The sequence below is a fragment of the Equus przewalskii genome, chromosome 29 (assembly GCF_037783145.1).
Source record: "Equus przewalskii isolate Varuska chromosome 29, EquPr2, whole genome shotgun sequence".
NCBI lineage: Eukaryota > Metazoa > Chordata > Mammalia > Perissodactyla > Equidae > Equus > Equus przewalskii.
This window is the reverse complement of record NC_091859.1, coordinates 46,254,592-46,271,768: the sequence shown is the minus strand read 5'-3', so window position 1 is coordinate 46,271,768 and position 17,177 is coordinate 46,254,592. Positions and strand designations below refer to the sequence as shown.

At 52.1% G+C, this 17,177-nt stretch overlaps 1 protein-coding gene across 12 annotated transcripts in view; it reads right to left on the bottom strand.

Annotated features, from left to right (window-relative positions):
* Positions 1 to 1,247: 1,247 nt before the first annotated feature.
* MOV10L1 (Mov10 like RNA helicase 1) overlaps positions 1,248 to 17,177 on the bottom strand; it is a 69,002-nt gene continuing 53,072 nt past the window's right edge. For 5 of the 12 annotated variants that reach the window (XM_070600350.1, XM_070600361.1, XM_070600357.1 and 2 more), the window contains 10 exons: positions 16,797 to 16,943; positions 16,127 to 16,248; positions 14,516 to 14,615; positions 12,798 to 12,962; positions 10,571 to 10,744; positions 5,658 to 5,807; positions 2,943 to 3,050; positions 2,067 to 2,204; positions 1,844 to 1,935; positions 1,248 to 1,551 (listed from right to left, as the gene is read on the bottom strand). In XM_070600350.1, the coding sequence (XP_070456451.1) occupies positions 1,542 to 1,551; positions 1,844 to 1,935; positions 2,067 to 2,204; positions 2,943 to 3,050; positions 5,658 to 5,807; positions 10,571 to 10,744; positions 12,798 to 12,962; positions 14,516 to 14,615; positions 16,127 to 16,248; positions 16,797 to 16,943 (1,206 nt within the window). In that variant the 3' untranslated portion in view covers positions 1,248 to 1,541. The remainder of the gene's footprint in view (positions 1,552 to 1,843; positions 1,936 to 2,066; positions 2,205 to 2,942; positions 3,051 to 5,657; positions 5,808 to 10,570; positions 10,745 to 12,797; positions 12,963 to 14,515; positions 14,616 to 16,126; positions 16,249 to 16,796; positions 16,944 to 17,177) is intronic. The other 7 variants (XM_008533105.2, XM_070600359.1, XM_070600356.1 and 4 more) reach the window with 3 other exon arrangements.

Sequence of the window (17,177 nt, the reverse complement as noted above, 5' to 3'; positions counted from 1 at the left end):
GACCTGCAGGTATGTGAGCTGCCCCAAGAGCACCCCTCTTTGTGCATGCACACATAGGGGGCGCACTTGGGACCTGGGCCTCCAAAGGGAGGGGAGCTGCAGGACCCATCGCAGGCAAGCGCAGGTCTCACCTGCCCGCAAAGGGCCGGCTCTGCAATGGTGCGTGCGCCTGCCTGAGCAGTGAGGAGGGGCAACTCTGCAAGCGCTGCCACCTCAGAAGCAATTTCCCCTCGTCTCCTTGAGTGGAGAGAAGTGTCATGAGGGTCCCAGGCTTGGACAGGTGAGAAAGCTCGGCCCCGGAGCCTGCCACCAGCCTCTGGCTGCACGTGTCCAGGACCGGCTACTGGTGCAGGAGGGCTAAGCAGGGTCTTACGGCCGCGGCCAGCCCCCTGCCATGTGCTTCCTCTTGAAGTGCCTGGGGGCTCTGCTTGGGCCTCCACACACACACCCCCTGCAGCCCCCCATCCCACTGCCTTCCTGGAGGAAGCAGGAAGTGCTCCAAACACAAGTGCCAGCACAGGCCTCAGCAAGGAGTCATGCAGCCTGTGGGACTTGAAACTTCATTCTCAAAGTGCTTCCCACAATTCTGTCTACCTGCTCGGCACCCCCTACCTGTCTGCGGGTATATTGGGCTGGGGGTCCCGAGCCTCAGTGTTCCACAGTCTGTTCCTGGTCACATGGACAGCAAGCCTGAACATCTGGTGGTATCCCGGCCAAAGGCTTGGCTCTGCCTCCCGCACAGACTGCTGCCGCCTCCCCCAGGCTCCGCCTTCCGTGTGGTGGAAGCGCAGGACTCACCGAAGAGTGTCTGCAGCCGCCGCCCTCCCGGCCCTGCCTGACCTCTCATCCCTCTGTAGCAAATCCCTGCCTCATTGAGACCCACGGCCAGAGACTCAGAAATGTATGTCTAAGGCAGCCTTATTGAGTACTTGGGGGTGGGTCCCAAGCCCGGTGCTGTTCACAAAGGAACACTTCCAGACTTCCCTAGAAACAGCTCCCAAAAGATCTGCATCAATAGGCTGGCTCTTGGTCAGAGTGGGCAGACAGGTCAGGGCTGGCACAGAGGCTGACCCCAGCTCTCCCTGGATGGCCAGTCCCCAGGCAGAGCCCCTAGGCTTTGTCCAGCCAGCATGAAAAGTGAACACAAGCTCAAGGACCTGGAGAGGGAAGCCAGCACAGCAGGGGTCAGAGGTCATGTGAAAGCATAACTGTCCCCCAACAGGTGCATGTCAAGGTGGAAAGCCATGTGGGTGTCCCACTAGAGCATTTATTTTGGTGATGGGTTGCAGTAACTACCCAGTGGCAGGAACAGGCTGACATGCAGAGCTGATGGCAGCGTGAGCAGGCTCCATCAGACCCAGTGGCCCCCACACTTGTGGCCTAGACCGTGAGACAAGGCAGGCCACGGCACAGGGACAGCAGCTCCTCAGGGTGTGGTGCATGGCGTCACTGGCCATCCCTCGTCAACAGGGGGCTCCGGATGCAGTCATCTCCCGTTCTGCGGGTCCTGGCTCTGGTGGGTAGGGAAGGGCAGGCTGTACCTAGCCACAGCTGCAGATGGGTAAAGGCGAGGGGCCACTGAGTCGGGCCCCCCCACTGTGGCTCAGGCTCTCTCCCCAGTGTAGTCTTTAAAAGGGGCATTTATATTTCCCTATTTAAAGTTGTGCTGGGGAAGGGGGATGCCGACCCTAAATGACCCCCCAGGACTGGGCACTGCAGCCTATGAGGCAGGGCCTGCTCCTCCCAATGAGGCTGAGGCCGGCAGGGGCAGTGGGTGAGGTGGGGCCTGCTGGGAGGGGCAGGGCTGGGGCCCATCCTTCAGGGAGACCAAAGAAGAGCTTACTCTTGCAGGGACTGCAGCTCAGGAGGTAGGTTGCAACCCGTGTAAACCCCGTTTGTGATGCTGTATTCCAGCAAAGCACCAAAGCAGGGATCCTGTTGAAACACAAAGGAGCCGGCCTTGACACAGGGGAGGGCTGGGCCACCTCCCACCCCAGCGTGTCCAGTGGGGCCCTGTCACCCAAGCCCTCTCCCGAGGTGACTCAGCCCACACAGTCGCAGCTCACTCTGACGAGAACGTAAGGATTTCCCAGCACAATCAGCAAGGCTTTGGGTCTGGTGATTGCAACATTAAATCTTTTTGAGTTGGACAAGAAACCCAAAAAATATCGATCATCTTCAAAACTATCTTCATTTGACCGTACCTAAAAAACGCAAAGAGAAATAAAACCAGCATCTTAAGATTTTTTGACATGGAAAGAAACTTGACGTATAAAAGCATTTAGAAACATTAAACATCAGTACGACCCCATTTTTGGTTAAAAAAGAAAGAAGCGGCCAGGAAGTGGGGCAGGGTTGGCGGAGAGCAGGCCTCAAGGCCTCTCTGTCTACACACAGGGGACCCTCCAAACACTAATCCCTCACTTCTGGGTGTAGGGTTTTAGGTGATTCTTATTTTTTTCCTACCTGGATTTTCTAACTTTTCTGTAATTAATACTCTGTTCAATAAAGATAATTTAAAAATAGGAAACAGAGTTTTGAGAGGAACTTAGTTTTCCTTGGGCCGCAGCACGGAAGCCACTGTGTGCATGTATATGTATTTGGGAGGTTGGGTGCCCTCCTTTCAGATGCCCTCCCACTCTACTCCCCCGTTTCCTTCCCTCTTTCGCATCTTGTCCTTCTTCTCTGACACATGGACCATTTCTTCCTGGATTCCTTTTCTTTACTTTTTGTCTGCTGATCTTCAGGTTTTTAAAAAGAACTCCCTACAAGTACTGCTTGAGATGATGCCTGGGGCACGGAGCCTCCATCCCACACCCGCATCTCCCCGTTACATTACCGGCGTCTCAGCCTCTGCCTCTTCCTGTTTGGATGTGCCAAGAAACCAATGAATATCAAGCGACCTCCGACGCAGTTACCCCACTAGAAACAGGGATACCTACAGTTGAGATGATGATAACCAAACATTCTTGCCCTTGAAACTCCTCTACTGAGCCAACCTTTATATCCATCAGATCAACATTTCTCAAAAGAATTTTGATTTTCTCCACCTTTGAAGCAGATAAAAAAGAAAGATTAAATACATTCTACAAATCTGAGCATTTCTTTACATGTTACAGCATAAGTGAATATTAAGTAATGTCCAATACTGTTTTTCAATTCCAAATCATATTCCATCAAATCTCAGTTGATTAGAGCCCAGATACAGACTTTAGATGGAGTCCACGGGGGGGAGGGGTCAGCCCTCAGGAGTGCTGTCTCGTGTGGAGATCTCCCCTCTCCCCACCCGTGCAGAGCAAGAACGGAGCCATGGTGTGTCAAGAGGTGAGGAAACACACCTACTGCTTAGAGTGAGATGGACGTCTCCGTGGGGACAGCGCTGGGACGCTCGGTGGGGTATGGGAGGAGGGAACAAAGAGCCCCTCTGGGGATGCCACACTGCAGGGCCTGAGCCCATGTGACAAAAGCAGCCTGGAAAGGGCTGCACGCAGCAGGTGGCGACCGTAACGGGAAGCCGGGGGAAGAGGAACTTTGTGAAAAGTGAAGAGGAGCCAACAGGAGGCGGGCCAGCTCTGAGAGGATGGGAATGAGCGTCTTCCACACAGGGCTCAGGTGTGCTCAAGGCCTCTGGAGACAGAAAAGCGCAGGCCACAGCAGCAAAAAGAACCAGATTGAAATCTTGGGAAAAAGAAAGCTTGGTGGCCAGGGAGCGGGGGCGCACTGGGGGAAGGTTCCTAGATGAGTCAGACAGACAGAGGCTCGGACCCACGGCAGACGGGGAGGCAGGACACATGCCCCCAGGAGTTCCAGAGCAGCGGGGGATGCACACACACACACGTGACACATCCGTCCAAACCAGTCATGAGGCCCCAGCAGGGAGAGAAATCACACCCAGATTATTTTGTGGTGAAACCATACAACAACAAGAATAAAGGGAGGGGCCGGCCCAGTGGTGCAGCGGTTAAGTTCGCACGTTCCGCTTCTCAGCGGCCTGGGGTTCGCCGGTTCAGATCCCGGGTGTGGACATGGCACTGCTTGGCAAAAGTCATGCTGTGGTAGGCGTCCCACATACAAAGTAGAGGAAGATGGGTATGAATGTTAGCTCAGGGCCAGTCTTCCTCAGCAAAAAGAAGAGGACTGGCAGTAGTTAGCTCAGGGCTAATCTTCCTTTAAAAAAAAAAAAGAATAAAGGGAAAATATTAAAACTATGGAAAAAAAGAACATTATTTAAAAACAAAGTCAGGCAGAGTAGATTTTTTTCAGCACAGTACATGTTCCAAGACAACAGGGATAACGTCTTCAAAGAACTGAGGCAAACGGCTGAACTAAAATTCAAGAGTGAGGTGGTTAAATACACATATTTTGTTTGCTACTCACAGGCCTTTGCTGAAATAACTATAAAAAGACAAACCTCAGAAGAAACACAAACCCAGAAAAACTAAGTGGGATGTCAGAAGCAAAGGTAAGCAAAACCAAAATTCAAAACAGTTAAGACACATTGATAAATTGCTGCCAAAGAGAAAAATGCTTTTTGAAAAAAGGTGGAATTCCTAAAATTCACAAGAAAGAGCACAAAGTTAAGACTCAGGATGGTGAGTGTGAAGATAGGAGTCGTCACTCCCAGACGCCAACTTGCTGGCATGCGTGGCAGCAGCCCTGGACAGAGGCAGCCTCAGGAAGATACGCAGGAGAAGCTGGTGTGCCACAGAAGGCAACAACACTGAGAAACAGGCTGGACGTTCACTAAAGGGATGACACACAATGGAAAAGTAAACTCAGACCCCTACCTCAGGCTACACCCGGAAACAGATCCAGGTGGATGAGAGATGCACAGGTGAGAAGCATATACTTACAGTCTCAGAAGAAAAGTGGGACACACTTCACAACATCAGGATAAGGAAGGGCTTCTCAGATACAAAGAGCACAAATCATAATACACATACAGGAAATCATCAGCAAAGACAAATGCCCATCAGAGATGCTGTCCACAACACACACAGCTACCCAGGACCTGGGATCCAGAATATGCTGAAAACTACAAACCGCTGAGAATAAAGCATGCCCGAAGTCAATTTACAGTGGGCTCTATACGTGAACACGCAGCTTAAGGAAGACATGAAGAAATGGCCAATAAACAGGAAGATTCTCAAGCCCCTGACAACTCAAGGGTAATCCCACAAGCAGCCCACTCCCCGTTTGACAGGACTCCGGTTGTAGGGTGGGCTGAGTGTGCCTGGCTGCGCCTGCCCATGAGCACCAGGAGGCATTGATGGAAATAAGATGTGGGAGACGGCCTGCTAGCCCAGCACAGGCAGCAGAGGGACACCAGGCGACAACAGGGAGGCTGGGGAGCTTGCAGCAAGCACACACAGCCCTGGCTGACTAGATGCCCTCACAACCCAGGGGAGGGGACATCCTCATGCCCAGTGACAGGTGAGCAAACAGAGGTGGGCTCACTCAACACGCCCAGGCCGCGGGGTCACTCGCCGGAGAGATAAAGGGCTCGCCCCAGGCTGCGGTACAGCAGCGCAGGAGCAGTGAGCTGTGGAGACAACTCAAGAGGGACTTGGGGCCACTTCACCAGCCTGTTTCCACCTTCCTCTGCGGCCTCCTCGAACAAGGAAGCACAAAACAAGTTTGCTGGAGCAGGTCCACACCTGCTTCCGGTAGGGTGTGATCACACCGATGTCACTGGCAGACACCTGGCTCGAGGCGCTCCTGGCTAGGAGGCAGCAGTAGCGCATGACCTGGACAGCTTCAGCCGGGTTGAACCACGATGGGCTTCTCCCTTCACGAGCTTCGTTGCCCTGAGTGAGTTAGGAGACAGAGAAGGCACGTCCATCACAAAACATCAAGTACTCAATGAACGCTGGTTCAGGGTCTATGAACAAGGAGCAGAAGGAGATGCTGGGAACACACCATGGACAAGGCAGAGACAATCCCTGCTCTCATGCAGAATTCACATTCCAGCAGGGCAGAATAATGATAAGTAATCGTGAAATTGATCCCAGCTACAGCAAGAGCACAAAGAAAAAGGACTGGCTAGACAAGTCTGCGATTTGGGGGACTGTCAACATAGGAGTGGCAGGTCAGCAAGGCTCGTGCCGACTGACATGTATGCAGGAATTACTGGGCAAAGAGCAGCCCCACCGTGAGTGAGGGCATGTGGGGCACCCCCTGCAGAAGCATCAGAGTATGCTAGAGAAAGGAAAAGAAGGCCAATGTAGCCAACGCACAGGGAGCCACAGTGAGAGCAGACTCCATGGCTAGCTGTGGTCAGTCCAGGAGGCTGCAGCAGGGCCCTGCCAGAGGCCACGTGTCCGACCACTCACTCAGACTCCACTCCCTCCCTCCATGCAGGCATGGGCTCGCTTGCTCTCTTAGCCAGTCAACAAAGAAGACATGCAGATGACCAAGAGGCACATGAAAAGGTGCTCAACAGCACCAGTCATGAGGGAAATAAAAATCAAAACATGAGATCCTACCTCACACCCATTAGGATGGCTACCATCAAAAAAACAGAAAGCAACAAGTGTTGGCGAGGATATGGAGAAACTGCACCCTTGTGCACTGCTGGTGGGAATGTAAAATGGTGGAGCTGCTGTGGAAAACAGTACGTTGGTTCCTCAAAATATTAAAAATAAAATTACCACCAGCAATTCTACTTCTGAGTCTATAGCCAAAAGAAGTGAATGCAGGGACCCAGATAAATATTCACACACTCATGTTCATAGCAGCATTATTTGCAATAACCAAAAGGTGGAAACAACCCAAGTGTCCATCAAGAAATGAATGGATAAACAAAATGTGGTCTATCCACACAGTGGAATACTATTCAGCCTTAAAAAGGAAGAAAACTCTGACACATGCCACAACACAGATGAATTGTGAAAACATTATGCTGAGGGAAATAAGCCCCAGTCACAAAAGGACAAATACTGACGACTCCACTCATATGAGGCCCCTTAGAGCTGTCAAATCCATAGACAGAGAGAGCGGAGCAGTGGGCACCAGGGGGAGGGGGAGGGGGAGGGGAGCCAGTGTTTAATGAGACAGAGTTCCAGTTTGGGAAGATGAAAAAGTTCTAGAGATTGCTTGCAGAACAATGTGAGCATATTTAACGTTACTGAACTGTGTACTTAAAATGGCTACCGCGGCAAATTTTATGTTACGTGTATTTTACCACGATTTAAAAAAAAGGAACACCAGATAAGGCAATAAGAATCTATTAATTTTCAGAATGTATTTCTTTCTGTCTTTAAGCCATATGCAATTTATCCCTTAGGTTTATAATAAACGATTGAGATAACTGAAAAAAGGTTAATGGGATGGAGGCTTATAGATGAACTAAACCGCAGAGAAAAACACGCAGTGACTATCAACCAAATAATGACAAACAACAAGGAAAAGGGGGAAACAACAAGTCCTGAGGGTCAGATGAAGGAAGACAGTTAAATAACCATAGGCTGGACTGATTTACCTCAAACTGGCTGCTTCTAAGAAATACACCTAAAGTAAAATGATAAAGAAAGAATGAACACAGATACCAGATAGTAAGAAAAAAGGAGGGGTAAGATTAATATTATTGTAAGATGGAATTTAAAGCTAAAAACACACGACATAATGAGGAAGATAAAACACTCATAAACTCACACAACACAGCACAGCAGTTAAATACATAAGGCAAGAACTATTAGAAATCCAAAGAGAATTCGATAAAAAAAAATACGATGTGAGACTTCACCACTGTTCTCCCACTAGTGGGACTATCTAGTAGACAAAATCTAAGTCAAGTCACAGAAGAGTTAAATAACAGATTCCGTAAACATTTTAAAAATGCATATGGAACTTACATCCATCAAAAAGAGAATATATGTTTTTTGGTATGTCCTTAGAACATTTACCAAAACTGATACCTATTTAGCCATAAATTTTTATTTTAATTTTTTTTTTTATTTTTCCTTCTCCTCCTCAAAGCCCCCCTGGTACATAGTTGTGTATTTTTAGTTGTGGGTCCTTCTAGCTGTGGCATGTGGGACACCACCTCAGCATGGCTTGATGAGTGGTACCATGTCCACGCCCAGGATCTGAACCAGGGAAACCCTGGGCCACTGAAGTGGAGCACGCGAACTTAACCACTCGGCCATGGGGCCGGCCCCAAGGCCATAAATTTTTAAAAGCACAGAATTTACAGGCCATAGTTCTTGATCAGAACTTAATCAAATTAGAAATAAAAAAGAGGTGACCAAAACATTCTTAGCCACTTGGAAATTAAGAAAAATACTTCTCTATAGTGCTTTGACCAAAAAAAAACTAAAGAGAAAATCACAAGTATCTAGAAAGCCACAGAGAAAGGGCCCCTTGGGAGACAGACTCGGAGAGGCAGAGTGACAGCTGAGGGTGCTGCTGCCATAGTGCTCCCTGCCGAGAGACGAAGAGCCCAGGAACCAAGTGTTCACTTTGTGAGAACCAAACAGAATGAAGACAAATGAGTGAGTCAGAGGGAAGAAGTGAAGATAAAGCTGAAACTAGTGAAGCAGAAAGCTAACAGGAGAAGTCCAAAGCTAGCTTTTCAATTAGACCAGAGGTTGGCACACATCTCGCATATAAAGGGCCAGACAGTCGCTATCTTACGCTTTAACTCTGCCATCGTCCTAGCCTGTGGAAAGAAGCCAGAGACAAGCCACCTGCCCACCGTGACAGAGGCTCCAACTCTGCTTCTTTAGGAGGACGAGACTACAGCCACCTGGGTGGCCCCTCTGTGGGCGATCCTGGGGCTCATGCCACCCCGATGGAGTTGGTGTTCGTGCAGCATGTTCTGCTGAGCTCCCTCTGCTGGGAGGCACTGGGCATGGGGACAGAGCAGTCAGACAGAGGTCCTTCTGGAGTTTCCTCGGGGGAAGGGCCACCAGGAGGCGAGGGTCAAGGTGAAGCTGTGTGGACAGGGTCCGCGCTGGGGAGGGCGTCTGAAACTGCATCCTGGGGACTGGAGGGGACCTGTGGGGGCCAAGGGCAAGCAATGGCCAGGCCCGGCCAGCAATCCTGCGGCCAGTTAACAAGTGGTGATAAAACCCTTTTTTCTTAAATGTTGGGAATGGACCATGTTCTCTGCAACCTAGCCTGAGAGGCCGTGCCTCCATTTAACCCCCAGGGCTTGGAATGGAGCACGCAGCCAGGCCCTCCAAAGCACTCACGAGACTCATCAATGCTTCTGGACTGTTCTTTCCACACTGTGCACTTGTGTTTACTAGAGCTCCGTAGTACGTCATCCAGTGGGCTTTGTTCTCATTTTTCTCCTATAAAATCTTTCTGCACAATCACAACCCCATTCTACACTTGGCTTCTCATGGAGGAGCCCACTGTGACTTCTACGTAGACCACATGAGACGTATGGATGAATCTGGGCAGAACTGACCCCTCTATGCATGGCCTCTGTTCGCAGACGTCAAGCCTGTCCGAGCTCACTCACGCAGGCTAAACTCTCTGGCTCTTTCGGCAGCGATTACGCTTCGTTCTCCTTAGGCTGACCTCTGCGTGCGTCAGAGGGACCTTTGACCTCGAGATACAGCTTCTAAATTAGAAATGTGTTTTTTCTGACATACAGGGAAGCTTCTGACAATGGGCAGAGCTGGAGAAGAGTGTTCCCAGGAGGGGAACAGCACATGACACTGGGAGAAAGCACCAGCCAATGAGGCACTCATGTTGAGTGGACCGTGTTGTGAGGTGTTGGTTTCCCCCATCCCTGAACTCTCCCCATCCACAGTGGCACCCCAGAGCCACACCTGTACACACAGCTCCACTGTCTTCCATCCACTTCTGATGGAGCAGGCAAATCTAGAGGCTGTCTAGAGGGGGTGCTATCACGGGAAGGAAGACGGCCTTCAGAGAGGAGAGGGACGGGCACCCTGGCACCAGCTTGCCCCATCCTGGAGTCTGCATAGCTCTGACACTGGATGAGAACTTGGGGGAGTTAATGCAAAACCTGACTTCTGGTTCTAACAACCACATTTCTAGCACAAACACACTGATTTTAGTGAACACTTGTCATTTTTTTGGCTACTGAGCATCTAACTCCCCCTGCTGGGCCACGCCCCAGCCAGTGAGGCCACAGGGAGAGGGAAGGCTGTGTCCCCAGGTCGGTTTTCTCGCTTGACACTGGTTCTCAGAAGGGTGGTGAGTCTTCGTGGGGGTGGCAGGAGCTTCCCGCCATTCTGCCTGCTTGTCTCCCCAGCCTTCCCATCAATCCCGTGAGCTCGTCAATATGCTTCCCACAAACTCCTTTAGGGTGCTCCCCTTCCATCCCACTCTGGGCTGGCATTCTCCTGGGCCCTGTGTGTGTGTGATCACCTGAGGGCTGTGGGGCAGAGGCCCCTCCTACTGGTTCTGCTCTTTAGGGACCAGCACGCGTCTGCTCCATGACAGGCACTAGGCAAACACTTTGTCAATGGCTGAACTGATGAAAACACACGCACTGAACCCCGGGATCAGCACTAGGGGTCATTCAGTCACTGCAAGGCTGAGCCACTTCCTCCTGTGCCACATCGAGGTCAGTGGCAGGTCCACAACTCACCCTCACGCCGTGAAAGATGAGGGGGAAGCCTTTCTTTGGTAACTTCTCCCAGCCCAGCAAGGAGGTCACCACCTTGGGGTCGGCACAGACTTCGAGCTCCCTGTGGTAGAACAGTCTGGACGGCAGTGCAAGCAGAGCCGAGTGGGATCTGTAGTTCTTCACGAGCTTCGTAACCTGCGAGCAGAGAGCAGGCAGCAAGTCCACGGCCAATGTCAGCACAAGACATTTCTGTCAGAGGGAAACTGCTGAGACTCAGCTCAAACCACACCGCCAGGCAGCCCTCCCCACCTCTGCCTGTCCCTTCTCCTGGCCTGTCACCTGCCTCCTGAGCAGGAAGTGCTCTGGCACCTCAGACAACTTTTTTACTACAAAAGGTGACTATCAGCAAAAGAAAAGAGGAGAAAGCCTCTAGGACTGTCTCCTGGGTCTGGACAGCTGAGGAGAGTCTCCCCTGTGGGCCGGTCGTGTGTCTGTCTGCGAGCTGTGCTCTGGATTCACCGTCCTGCGACCCTGGCCTTTGAACAAAGCCCAGGCAGCCTTGTCTCAGCTCAGCTGCAGGCAGGGACAGGCTCCTGGGTCCCAAGGCCAGGGTGGCTAAGGGCACAGAGGGTGCACTCAAATGCATATCCCCCCAGCCCGCAGGCAGCCCCAGAAGGCCTAGCTGGGACCTTGTTGAAAGCTGCTGGTGACAAAGTCACCAGTATGTGGAGCAAGAACAACTTTACTCTCTGCCTGCCACTGGCCTGGGAAGTTCATTCCACGGAAGCAGTTTTCCCTTGTACCAGGAGTGACAATGCCCATAGGCCTCAGGACTTTCCTGCTGACTCATGCTAACAAGCTTCAGTTCATAATTACAATGTGTCCAGCCTCCAAGACGCTAATCAAAACCCCAAACTCCATGTAGCATCACAGCAAAGCCAGGCCCTACGTTAGCCTGGACAGCTGTCAGCTAACTGGGGGAGAGGCGTGCTCTGCCCTAGGGACTCGGAGTGGCTCCACGCCTGGGGAGAGGGAAGGAGGTGCAGGGCAGTCAGGTCGACATGTTCTGCCACCCTCTGCCAAGCGCCTGGCCACAGGCTGAGGCACCTGCCTGCAGGAGGCCAGGCGGTAGCACTGTCTGTGGCACAGGGGCCACATCACTCCACCCTCGTCTCAGGACCCTCCTCACCAAAAGCCACTAGCAAGCCCAAGGGACATGGACACCTGGTGGGCAGATGTGCATCTCCTATGGGCAGGAGAGCCCTTTGTGGCGCTGTCTGGGCCAAGCACAAGTCCACAGCTGGCGCTGGCTCTGGCTCGTCTTGGGGCAGTTTCATAGGCTCCTCAGAGCCTCCTGATGACCCCTCGTGCAGCTCCTCTGACCACAGGCACCTCTCCTACGGGTGGCCCCTCGTGAGGCCGTCCTCAGCCTGAAGACAACGATCTCTTGGCCCTGCCCTCCTCCCACATGACCTCTCTGCTCCACGCCCTTGCCCTCTCTATGCTCCAGGGGCGCAAAGGGCCCAGGGGCTGACGACCTGGCATAGGTTTCAGGCTATTTCCCTGAAAACCTGCCCACAACCCACATCTCATTTTCTGTTCAATGTTATGTTCAGATGGGAATCTCCCCTTGTTTCTATACTGTAGCCGCTCAGAGAATATGCTACTTGGCTGACCTTAATGAGGGGCCCCAGAGACCCAAGGTTCCCAAGCTCCAGTGTGCTGGGAGCTCCTAACACACTGATTCCAAGGCCCATGCCTCCAAAGTGGGCTGAGGTCGGCTGAGAAGCCAGAACCTGCACCTTACTCAGCACCTCAGGAGACCACAGCAGATGCTGCCTTTCCTCCAGGTGAAGGTAGAAAGTTCCCCTCCGTTCACCCACACTGACACGGATTTATGCTCTCTTACTCTGTCTGGCCCCACAGAACCTTGGCCATCAGCCTTACACTGCCTGGAATCTCTGACCCCTCAGGGGATCCTGCAAAGTACATTTCTGAGTTCCTGGGACAGAGGAGCTCGTGAAAGTGCCTGAAGTCCACTCTGGGGTGTGGGAGAGGTGCGTGCGAGCTGTTTGGGCCTCCCCCAGGTGTGGCTTGGGGACACAGGGAGGTGAGCCAAGAGCAGTACAGAGGCTGCAGGGACTCTGGGGGGCCCTTAGTCACTCCCCCGTGAGGCATCTTCTGCTCAACTAGGACTCTGCTGTCACCTTAGTGGGGAACCCTAACACCACGTGGAGTCTGAGCTTACCAGCAAGGGGTTGTAGGCACCACAGGCACCAAAAGCGTTTTCATCTCTCATATACGCTGGTCGGGACATCAGTCTTTCCAACATAGAAACGTTCAGCCCATAGGCCATGGCAAGTCTGGACTTGATGACCGGTCCGAGCTGCATGGGGTCTCCAGCAAGGATAATCTGTAGCACACAACAGGCACCCACTGGCACCCATACCAGTGCAGGGGGAGAGTTGACGACAGTCACACACAGACTCTCAGCCCCAAATGGGCAAGTGTGCGGATGGTGAGCAGGACAGTGAAAGCCACAGGCGGGCCTCTGGCCCTCTGACTGGCTGGCCAAGGCTCTGCAAATGCAGCTCCATGGCTGGAATTACCCCCATCCCCGCCCCTGCTGGTGCACAAAAGGACAAGGGCTTGGATAAGGACAGTGGCAATGGACAAACCAAACAGGCTGGAGACATAAGTTCCCTCGTGGGGCAGTCCTTCCACAGACTGACCCGGCAGCCTCGTCCCTGTCTTCTGGAAGTCTTTGCTGTGCCATCTTTCTCCCTGATGCTGCCCCTTGTCTCTCCTGCCCCAGTGGCTTCCTAGACCTGGATGCAGCTGCCTGCGGAGGCAGCCTGCTGGGGGCCACGTCCTAGCTGGACTAAGCCTGCTTCCCCATTGTCTCTGATCAAGACTGGAGGAGGGGGGACCTGGGGCTTGAAAGGTCACTCTTTGAGGGAGTGTGCAGGATAGAGGGGGGAGGGATGGGGGAGTTCAAAATGACCCCAGGTCACCATCACAGGTGAATAGCAGAGGAAGCAGCAAGTGCAAATAGGAAAACGGCCAGGACTAAGCCTAGGACAACTAGATGCACACCATCACCCAAGCTCTGCCATGGATGAGACAAGTGTCTCTTGTACGTCGATGTAGTTCCCTGAGCTTTGCTTTTCCTCCTCTGTGAGGCGTAAGGTCACTCATGGGGCAGAACTGCATGGGGACCTCTGCTCTGCAGTGAGCCTGACGGGACTGCACCCCAAGTTTCACCACTGAGTAACTGAGCCAGTCACTTCATCCAGATAAGCCTGTTTCCTCATCTATACAGTGGACACGGGCTGGCCTGGTGGTGCAGTGGTTAAGTTGGCACATTTCGCTTTCGGCGGCCCACGGTTAGCCGGTTTGGATCCCGGGTGTGGACATGGCACTGCTTGGCAAGCCATGCTGTGGTAGGCGTCCCACATATAAAGTAGAGGCTGTTAGCTCAAGGCCAGTCTTCCTCAGAATAAAGAAGAGGACTGGCAGCAATTAGCTCAGGGCTAATCTTCCTCAAAAAATAAAAAATAAAGTGGACATAAACATTCTGTGTAGCAGGCATGGCTCCTCCCTTAAGGCAGCTGGCAGGAGGGAGCAGAACAGTCAGATCTGGGATGGCAAGTCAGGGCAATGCCCAGATCTCCTCGCCTAACTGCAGCTTGCAGAGAGCAGGAGCCGGAGGTGCTGCCCTCACCCTGTGCTCTGCACCCACAGTTCTTAGCATGTTTTACAAGTGAATGAATGTGACGCAAAGCAGCCACCTCCCCCAAGTCCAAAAGGAATGAAGTGTATGACAACATAATCGCGGCTTCATGGGTCCCGTGTCCTCGGGTCTCCCCCAAGCCCATTACCCTGAGACTGTCCTGCACAGACAGAGCGTCCACCACTGCAGGAAGACAGGGAGAACAACATGCACACAGAGCAAACGGGCCTCACCTGGCCACTGATGTCTGAAATCAGCCCCAGAGGAATCAGGCATTCTGGCTCACTTGCTTGACCTGCTTCATCCACAAACACGTGTGTGAAGTGTCCGACTCTAGAGCCAAAGATGTTGTAAATGGTCATTCCTGTCAGGATGTCTTAGCAGCCAACGCCTCACACACAGCACACAGCCGAGTCTGCACCATGGGAGCCTTTAGGGGCCCTAAAGGAACTCCCCCAGCACTGGGACTCTGTGCACAATATATGTGTGTGTCTAAAAAGACTCAGAGGGAAGACAAGTGAGGGATGGGAGGGAACAAACTAACGAGCACCTGCCACGGGCAAGTCGGCCACATGCAGTCCGCATTGGAGCCCATGCTCCTTACGCCTGTGTTTGTAGCTGGGGACTGACAACACACCCCAGGGTCAGAATGCCTGGGGTGGAGTCCAGGCTTCACCACTTATTAGCTTCATGCCTTGAGCAGGTTGTATCACTTCTCTGTGCCTCAGTTTCCCTGATGTGGCTGACGTGAGGTCGGGGTGATTTGGTCAAGGTGGGGTGCTGGGGCTATGCTCCTACACGGTGACTGCTGCCCTCCACCTCCTTCTGCCTCATGATTTACCCTCATGAGCACATCCCTCAGCCAGGGCAGCACCCTGACCCTCCACGCCAGCAGGAACCCAGAGGACAGCACTGAGCCTGTGCTCTGGGCCTGGGCAGCCTTCCCCTTGGCTGGCTGAGGAGCAGCCACTGCCCTACAGTAATGCCTGTGGGATACCGTGCCTAAAGCTGCAGAGCTACTGCCTACAGGACAAGTGTTGGGCCAAGCCTGAGCCTCGGGTCTCCCCATGGGATTGCTGTCAGACACCTGCTGGAAGCCCTGCTCCTGCTCTGCTCAGAGAAGCAGTGCGGGCCCCTCACCTTTCTCTTCCATAGTCAGTCAGTTTACACCTTTAAACATGGTCTTGAATTTGTAAATCTCAAGCTCTCAGCTCCAAAAAGACACCCACTGACCCCTCTCTACGGAAGATGAGGAAATCAGCACACTTTCATTTTCCTACCTCATGTCCCAACTTCTGCTGAAAAAATTTAACATTATGTATTTTTTTTAGAATATAAGCACTTAGGTTTTCAATTCTGTATTAATCATAGTTATTCAGTTACTTCTAGCAGACTATATTGTTCCTTCTTCACACCTTCCAAGCTTCCTGAAGCCCTGGCACCAGCACCCCCACCCACTTGCGTGCTGGTTCTGCCACCTCCGCTCGCTGACCTCTTCTTGTCCCTGTCCCCTTGGCACCTTCTGTCCCTCCACCAAACCAAGCTCCTTCCTGCCTTGGGCTGGTCCTGGGCTTCTCCCCAGCTGGGCACGCTAGGTCCTTCCTCATCCTCTGCCCTCTTGGGAAAGCTCTGGGTCCCTCTCATCTTTGGGGTCTCAGTGCAAACATCACTTCCCTGGAAAGGCCTTCCCTGCCCCGTTCAAGCCCCCAGCTACAGCCCAGTTTCTGGCACCCTGCACAGCACACACTCCCCCGTGCTGATGGCCTCCCTTCAGGCACTGGCTCTGAGAGGGCACAGACTTTCACCCGTGTGGGCCCCAGCCCCAAACCACGCCCAGTGCTCACCTCACCCCTATCTGGTAGAAGAGCCCGGAGCTGCTGCATGTTGTGATGATGATCCTGAAGCGCGAGGCTTTCCAGATGTCTTCTCCGTCTTTGCAATACGGTTTGATGGCATCGATGATGGTCTGAAGGGAGGGAGTGGAGCCAGTTTGTTTTCCAAATTATTAAGCATTTCTTTAAGTTGAACACAATTGCAAAGCTGAAAGAATTCCAAAAGATAACCCTGTCCTGTTGCCACTTCTCAGTTATGACTCAGGAATGGTTTAACGTGTTTTCTTACATCAGAATCTTTTATACCTTCCTATCAATTTAGTCAGTGTTTTACGGACTCTGGAGCCATGAATCTAACACATAATCCTGCAGATCATTCTTTATATATTTTCTAGGTTCGATTTCTTTTGTTTATCAATACTTCACCCTACAAGCAAACCAGGAACTTTTAATTTTCCTAAAGGGACACTTATAGCCAAACCAATAAAACAGAGCCAAAAAGAAACAATACACTTGGGGATCAAATAAAAGAGTAGCATTAATGTTTAATAAAGCCGAGCATGCCCAATTCATAGAGGAAGCATGAGAATATAATTAAATATTCAGGAATAAAACTCTCATTTAGGCACCAGCTATGGCACAAGTGAGAGTCATTTCTCGATCCTGGCTCTCCCACACTCACCTCCTCGAACCTGCAGGTGGCGTTCACACGGACCATGGCGCCTGGCCGCAGCACCTGGCTCTCGTGTAGCCGCAAACACACAAGGTCAGCAGCGCTGTTGGAGGGTGCACAGACCAAAATCCGACTGTCTGGCAAAGTGTAGTACATCTTCATCCAGGACACAAAAGAAACAAAGGATGATAAATGTCAACCCATCAAGTGCAGACGTGGAGTGGTGAGTCTGACATGCCTGTGCTCACATCAACCCCTCACACGCCTGAGACATAGCCCAATGACACACAGTGATGGTTCTGCCCACGGCCCAACGTCCCAACAAGACTCAAGGGTAGGTGAGGGTTCTCTGAGCTCTCCAAGACCCTAAACCAACCTCCCAAGGCAGAG